The sequence below is a fragment of the Lolium perenne genome, chromosome 2 (genome assembly GCF_019359855.2).
Source record: "Lolium perenne isolate Kyuss_39 chromosome 2, Kyuss_2.0, whole genome shotgun sequence".
Lineage (NCBI taxonomy): Eukaryota > Viridiplantae > Streptophyta > Magnoliopsida > Poales > Poaceae > Lolium > Lolium perenne.
The window spans coordinates 103,878,697-103,885,864 of NC_067245.2; the positions used below are offsets into that span (position 1 = coordinate 103,878,697).

At 42.8% G+C, this 7,168-nt stretch overlaps 1 protein-coding gene across 1 annotated transcript; it reads left to right on the forward strand.

Moving 5' to 3' along the window:
* The first annotated feature begins 2,199 nt into the window (after window positions 1-2,199).
* LOC127333769 (uncharacterized) lies at window positions 2,200-3,912 on the forward strand. Its single transcript, XM_051360209.2, has 3 exons — window positions 2,200-2,466; window positions 2,574-2,703; window positions 2,811-3,912. The coding sequence occupies exons 1-3, from the start codon at window positions 2,337-2,339 to the stop codon at window positions 3,709-3,711; spliced, it is 1,161 nt and encodes a 386-aa protein (XP_051216169.1). The 5' UTR covers window positions 2,200-2,336; the 3' UTR covers window positions 3,712-3,912.
* Window positions 3,913-7,168: the final 3,256 nt, after the last annotated feature.

The window sequence follows — 7,168 nt, forward strand, 5'->3', positions numbered from 1 at the left end:
ATCATAGTATAGCTATAGGTCACCTGTTATAGCAGTTTTTTTTTGTTGCCCCAGGTGATGCACAAGCTAGTTTTCACATCACCACCTCTATTTTAGCTTATTGATCTTCCTGTTGTTTAAAACGTCATCTTCGAGAAAATGATGGTAGTATTAACTAACAAGTAAACATGATCAATTAACGAACCAAATGGTGCATACCCTACAATAGTGACTGTGCGGAGAGGATCACTATCGATGTCCGCACCGAAGGATAGGGAGCTGACGTGGCGCGGGATGCGGTTAGAGATCTACATACACGAGCCACATGCGGGACTTCATGATGACACTTCCTCTTTTTGTTACTAGGCCTTTGTGTGTGGTGTTGGTACAATAGCTTTGTCTTCTTAGCGTCCCTGTATCTATGAGTACATGATCCATGAGGGGTCGAGAAGGGTTTTGTAAAACTTATGTATGGCGATGTTGTGATGGCTTTATATATACTAGTAAGTAGCACGTGCTTTGCACGTTGCGACATATACAATTCTAAAATATATTTCCATATTCATTTATAATTATTTAGTGTGCGAGACGTTGATACCTTTTTTTTTTGCCAAAATTTGTCGCAAAGAGTGAAGTTTTGGGTTTCAAAAAATAAAACTCTCCCCATCCATAAAAAAATATGTTAGACTTTTCTAAATTTAGAAGTATCTAAACACTTGTATAGTGTCTAAATGGAGAGTAGGAGTGCATCCCATAGGAACGAATAATAACCTGAGACCGCTCCAGTCTAATGAAAGTGACACGGCTTTTTTACTTACATGCTTTACGTGCTATTTTCCACTGCATTATCTCTATATTGATGTTATACATTTTTTGAAATACATTTCTATGCCACAATTTTATAGCTGGTTTTTTTCAATCTTATTTCACACAACGTTACTTGTTTTTATCCAATCTTCTTTCCACTTATTTGTTCAATATACATGCTACAGTTCCACCTGGTAAAATATGTTTGTCAATGGTCCGCCTATAGTCGTCTCTGCATCTCTCTCTTGGGAAAAAGCAACTAAGAAAAATCCCCTTATCTATGTCTAGCAGACTGTGGCTAATTTCCAAATCTGTTGGCTCTCCCGTGCATCTCCAAAGATTGACGGGCCATGCTCTTGGAGGCGTGGCTTGACCAAAGCGGAGCAGCGGATATGGCGTTGCCCACGAGCAGGGCCGCAAGTCGCCGGAAGTCACCTTCGTTTATTGGAGTGGTTGGAGAGACCTTTCTGGTTGTGGCCGCCGCTGCGGTGGTGCATGGTGGCTGGCAGCTCGGCCAGCGTAGCCGAGCGCGCCTGCTCTGCTAGCAGGTCAATCTAAAGATTGCTCGTGGCGCCACCGGCTGTTTCCCAGCAAGCCTTCTCCTTGATTCCTTTGGGGAGGAAGGAGAACTTCACGAGGTGCGGGCCCTCTTTTTCCGCAGAATAGCGATAGGATGGTTCTACAATGACGCAAAGGCAGAATAGGACAGGATGGTTCTAGAATGGCATAGAGGCAGAATAGCGACAAGATGGTTCTAGAATGGTGCTGCCAGCTGTCCCCCTACAATCTACTGTTCATGCGAATCCCTTCAATCTTAGCCATTAGATTTAAAAGATCAACGGTTAAAAGTGATGCTCCAGTTTCAATTCAAAACTGGTGCATTATAGTAGTAGAGATAAAGGTGGACAAAGGGCCTTATGTTAAAGAAAAAGCCGGTGAGAGTATTAACTAATAAGTAAACGTGATCGATTACAACTAATTGAATGGTGCATACCCTACCTGCAATAGTGACCGTGCAGAGAGTATCACTATCGATGTCTGCACCGACAGAGAGGGCATGCGTGCGTTTCCATATAGGGCAATCGATCTCTCTTGTTCTTCAAGAGTCCCGGCCAGCAGGCAGCAGCTGCCTTCCATGTAAAGAATCCTTCTCACGGCAGCTAGCCTAGCTTCACAAGTTTTAGCAAGAAACACGTACATCCAGTTGATGATTAACAAAGATGATTGCTGCTGGGCGTTCACTGTTTGCTGCTACTCATATCACTACGTATCAATCACCTGGTGAATTGAAACTTCCTCCTCCAACGTACAAGCCACCTTTTGCGATGGATGCGACAATGGACAAACTTTATTTGGTGTTCCCTTCCTCCACACACAGCGGCATAAAGCTCAATTGACCCAGACAAACGGCCGGGCAGCGCCGTGCCTTGCCTGAGTCTCTGCGTGCGTGTGTGTACGCGTGAGAGTCTGAGAGAGATAGAGGAGGAGGAGGAGGAGGAGGAGGAGGAGGAGAAGGGCGAGTAGGCTAGCTAGGTCAGGCACAGGCGGCCATGGGGCACCACTGCTGCAGCAAGCAGAAGGTCAAGCGGGGGCTGTGGTCGCCGGAGGAGGACGAGAAGCTCCTCAGGTACATCACGGCCAACGGACACAGCTGCTGGAGCGCCGTCCCCAAGAACGCCGGTACGTCGTCCCTGAACCTTGATTACCCAGCTACGTCAATCCATCTATCTCGATCGCGGAGATCTGACGAATCGACGATTCTTCTCCTGACGGTCGTGTCGGTTCAGGGCTGCAGCGGTGCGGCAAGAGCTGCCGGCTCCGCTGGATCAACTACCTCCGCCCTGACCTCAAGCGCGGCACCTTCACGGAGCAGGAGGAGCGCACCATCCTCGACGTCCACCGCATCCTCGGCAACAGGTAATACTACATGTGTCTGCATGAATTATTCAGCTTGGTGCTAGCTTGAAACGCGGAGACAATTGAATTGACCCGACTGGTCGATCGCATGATCCATGGCATGGCAGGTGGGCACAGATCGCCAAGCACCTTCCGGGGCGCACGGACAACGAGGTCAAGAACTTCTGGAACTCCTGCATCAAGAAGAAGCTCATCGCGCAGGGCCTCGACCCCAAGACACACAACCTGCTCCCGGCCTCCAAGAACCTCCTCCATGCCCATGGCGGCAGCGGCACCGCCAACAACCCTAGCAACAATCATGCTGCCTCCCAGTTTCACTCCTCCAACGGAAACGACACGCCGCCGTTCACCATCAGCTCCCCGACCAAAGCGCCTGCCACGGTTGCGGTGCCGCCATCCATGGTGCCACCGCCGGGATTGTACGACGTCCCTAACCCTGGCATGGCGAATGGGCAGCATGACGAGCACGCTCACCACCATGCCGCGGTGGCGATGCAGCAGGGCTACCCGTACAACGACCACACCAACAACGGTGCTTTGCTCATGAGCTTTACGGATCAGAACAGCGCCGGCGTCCACGCCTCCATGGACTTCCTGAATGGCTCCTCTAATTCGTCCTCTTCCATGGAGCACGCCGCCGGCATGCCTAACGCCGGCAACGGCTTCAACCAGGGCATGGGAATGTCGGCGTTCATGGACGAGACGGCAGCAATGTGGGCAACCGTCGTTGAGCCTGATGGAATGGGTGGAGGGATCGAAATGTCGCACCAGCACCTGCAGCAGCAAGGGTTGGGGCAGGAGGAGGTGGTTGGGCCGCCGGCGCCAATCATGATGAACGGCGGTGCGGCAGCTGCCAAGGGCGTGGATATGATGGACGTCTCTTCGGCGGTGTACGGATCCGCCGTTGCCACCACGGCCTTCGACCTGGAGCTGATGGAGTCGTGCGGGATGTTTTACAGCGGCTCCGGCCATGGCATCGGCATAGACCAGCTGCAATGGGATTGCTAAGTCAGTTAGCTCGTTATCCTCAGTTCCTCTCACCCCCTAATTCGTTCGATCATTTCCATGTTTTAATTCGAGGCGTTCTAAATTCCTTTTTTGATGTGCACTTCCTGTCTTTTTGATCCAGAATTTGGTATATCGTACTTATTTTCGAGCAAGAAATGCATGCTAAGCTAAATTTCGAATTTGACTCAGATTTAATTGCTATATCAACGAATAAATATATTTATTTAAGTTTTTCCTATCTACAATACACATCGTCAGTATGTTGCATAAGGTATGTTCATTGTTTCATCCCAAAGATGATTCCACGCGGTACAAATAACGGTACATGTCTTAGCAAAGATAATTAATCCATTTAATTAACCAGATCCTTCTGCACACCCTTTTCTTGCAGTATTGCCAATCTTAATTCTCATGTGAACGAACAAGTTTGTCAGTTACTATAGCTTGCAGGCATGCACAAGCCCATACGTTTCACTCTTTGTAGTGCAAGACAAGTATTCAGCTTTGTCAATTTATGCAGAAGTAGACAAGTTTCTTCAACAAACACTGCACACTTGCATGCTTGCACAATATAACGCCTTTTGTCTATCTCAGAGAGGATAATCATGCCATCTGCAAAATAAAATCTCTCAAGCAATCTCCAACATATACTTTGCACAAACTTGTAGCTAGTAATTACACCTTTTGTCTTTAAGTTTACAAGAAAGAAAATCTTTCAGATCATGCACACGTGCATAGGGTAGTAGCAGGGGAACCAGTCCTATTTTGTGCCGAGAAGATATCCAATTTAGGAATTAAGCGGGGCAGATTAAAAGTATATTCTCATGCTAATTGCACCCTCTGTCCGGAATTACCCTGCATTCTAGGTTTGATCAAAGTTAAACTTTGTAAAGTTTGACTAAGCATATAGAAAAATACATCAATATTTATGGTAGTGGATACATGTAATCTGAAAATATATTTTATGATAATTCTAACAATATTTTTTACATATTTTGGGTATTGATTTTCTTTCTAAATGTTTAGTTAAAGTTACCAAATTTGACTTCATCTAAACCCGGAATGAAGGGTAATTATTGACTGAGGGATATCTCATCTCTTTTACTACCACAATTTAAAATATATTTATTTCAAGGGAGCATATAAAGAACATAAAATAATGCATATTTAATCGCGTGTAAGTTAGTAATATGACTACTATTGGATTGATGTACTAACCAAGTTTTCCAAAAGTACGAACTATTGGAAAGGGCTAGGCTATATATTTTAACATTCCCCCTCACGTTTAGGCTGGACAAGCGGGAAGACACTAGACATGGGTAATCACAGGTCGCAAGTATTTGGAGTAAATTAAGTAGTGCGTTGGGTAGGATTTGACCCCGAGACCTTGTGGCTCTGATACCATATTAGATTGATGCACTAACCAAGTTTTTCAAAAATCTGAACTGTTGGAAAGAGTTATCCTATATATTTTAACAACTACTAGTAGTAGACTACTCACAATGTGAGCAACTAAGGTAGTAACATGTAATAACTAGATGCATTGTCAATTAGACATTTTAATGGCATAACATATCATTAAATGAAGAGAGATGATTATGGTAACTAGCTACTACTTTGTAGACTTTTTCATGGAGGGGGGGGGGGGATATATATTCCACTTTGTTAACTTAATGCATATGACTATATGTAATCCGATATAATTTATTTCCATATATTAGAATTCCTTGTGCATAAATATATGTCCATGCGAACATATATACATGCATACGACATACACATATTGCAATGTTCGAGAATATACATGGACAAAAAATTATTTCTTGTAATTCATAGTAAGTGTTGTGGTTTTAGTATTTGAACGATTGGAGGGAGTATTTCAAACGATAACCTAGACGTGGAGGCTGAACAACTTACAAAAGAGCACACATGATTATCTTATCACAAGAAAACAGCAATCCAACACATACATACAAGAGAGCACACATGCTTCTAGTCAAACATTGTCAACAAAGATAGGGGTCAGAATCACTTTAGAATCATTTCAAAGAAAGTGATTCTAACTCAGAGGGTGATGTTGGTAAGATGATCATAGAGATGATCAAAAAGATAGAGGGTGGATATGGAATCTTCAAATAGATTTGGAGGCTGAGTTGATCACACAAATAAATAGACCAGATCTTGTTTTTGTCGTTGTGCATTGAAAAGTTGATTATAGCCAAGTGGGTTTTTGAATTAAAGATGTTACAATGGCATATATAAATCTTGGGTAATATCCCCATAATTTCTGAAGACAAGAATAACAGCAAAAAGATATTTTCCAATTTCTGGTGTTTTTTAAAAGAAGGAAAACGTTTATGAAAATACTTTTATAAAGTCATTTCTGAAATAAAATAGTGCACACATAGAGTGGCCTCATTTCTGGTATTTGACCTTGTGCTTTGAAAATTAATACGCCTTTCATAAGAGATAGACTTTTGGGGATTACAAAGGGTAAAACATTTAGAGGAAATTTTTATTTGTAGGAGTAGACAAAAAAACACTTTTGTAAACATGTCCCCACTTACTATAATATAAAGAGTTTGGTTTCAGTAGATTGGGACCATATGTCCACTTGTAGATCATAGTTACACAAACAACTCAATCACAGTCAAACAGAGTCACTTAAAGTCAACTCATCATATAGAGTCAATCAAGTCAATACCAACAGCTATCCAACATTTCAAGAAGCAACTGCCGAACAAGTGTTCAAAGTTGATCATGCCAGGGTAAAGTATTAACAAGGGCTTTAAGTAAGGAAGTAAAGCTTTTGTAGGTTTTATAGGAAATAGCTGAGATAGGAGCCTCTCTTTTTCTTAAAGCCTTTAAGAGGAGTTTGAAATCTAGTTATAAATGTTTTGTAAAATGATAGTTTTGCAAAATAGTGGGATCATACCAACTTATAGATCCATATAGATTTTATAGATACTTAGTTTAAATCCCTTTTCCAAAATAAATCTTGGCCCTATAGTTTTTTGGGGGGAAAGCCAAAATCAGTTGAATTAAGAGAGGTTTCAAAGATAATAGTTTTTGCAAATAGATAGTAGTGTTTTTATTGACATGATCACAGGGGCACAAGGCTTGCATTGGTTTACAATCTTGTTCAACAATCAACTCAAACTGACATGCAGATAAAAAAAATTCAAACAGACATGATTACCCAATAGTCAAGACAAACATGCATTAACACACTATCTCATGAGGTTAACACACACAAAATGGTGGCCCTCATTTTCGCATCATTAAACTCTTCTAAAATAAGGTTACAAAAGTTGGGGTATTACAATGTTTCAGTACTACATTAAAATAAGATTTAGGGTAAAGGGTCTGAGCTAGCATCACCATGACTACTACCATCACCACCGCATAGATTACAGGGGGTGTTAGTGGCGCAAACCTTAGCCGTTGCTTCGGACCT

What these genes read in the sequence shown, in the direction of transcription:
- LOC127333769 (XM_051360209.2), top strand. Translation starts at nt 2,337, where the DNA reads ATGGGGCACCACTGCTGCAGCAAGCAGAAGGTCAAGCGGGGGCTGTGG. An exon ending in CGCCGTCCCCAAGAACGCCG is followed by an intron (nt 2,467 to 2,573) that starts GTACGTCGTCCC and finishes GTGTCGGTTCAG; the next exon opens with GGCTGCAGCGGTGCGGCAAG. An exon ending in CACCGCATCCTCGGCAACAG is followed by an intron (nt 2,704 to 2,810) that starts GTAATACTACAT and finishes ATGGCATGGCAG; the next exon opens with GTGGGCACAGATCGCCAAGC.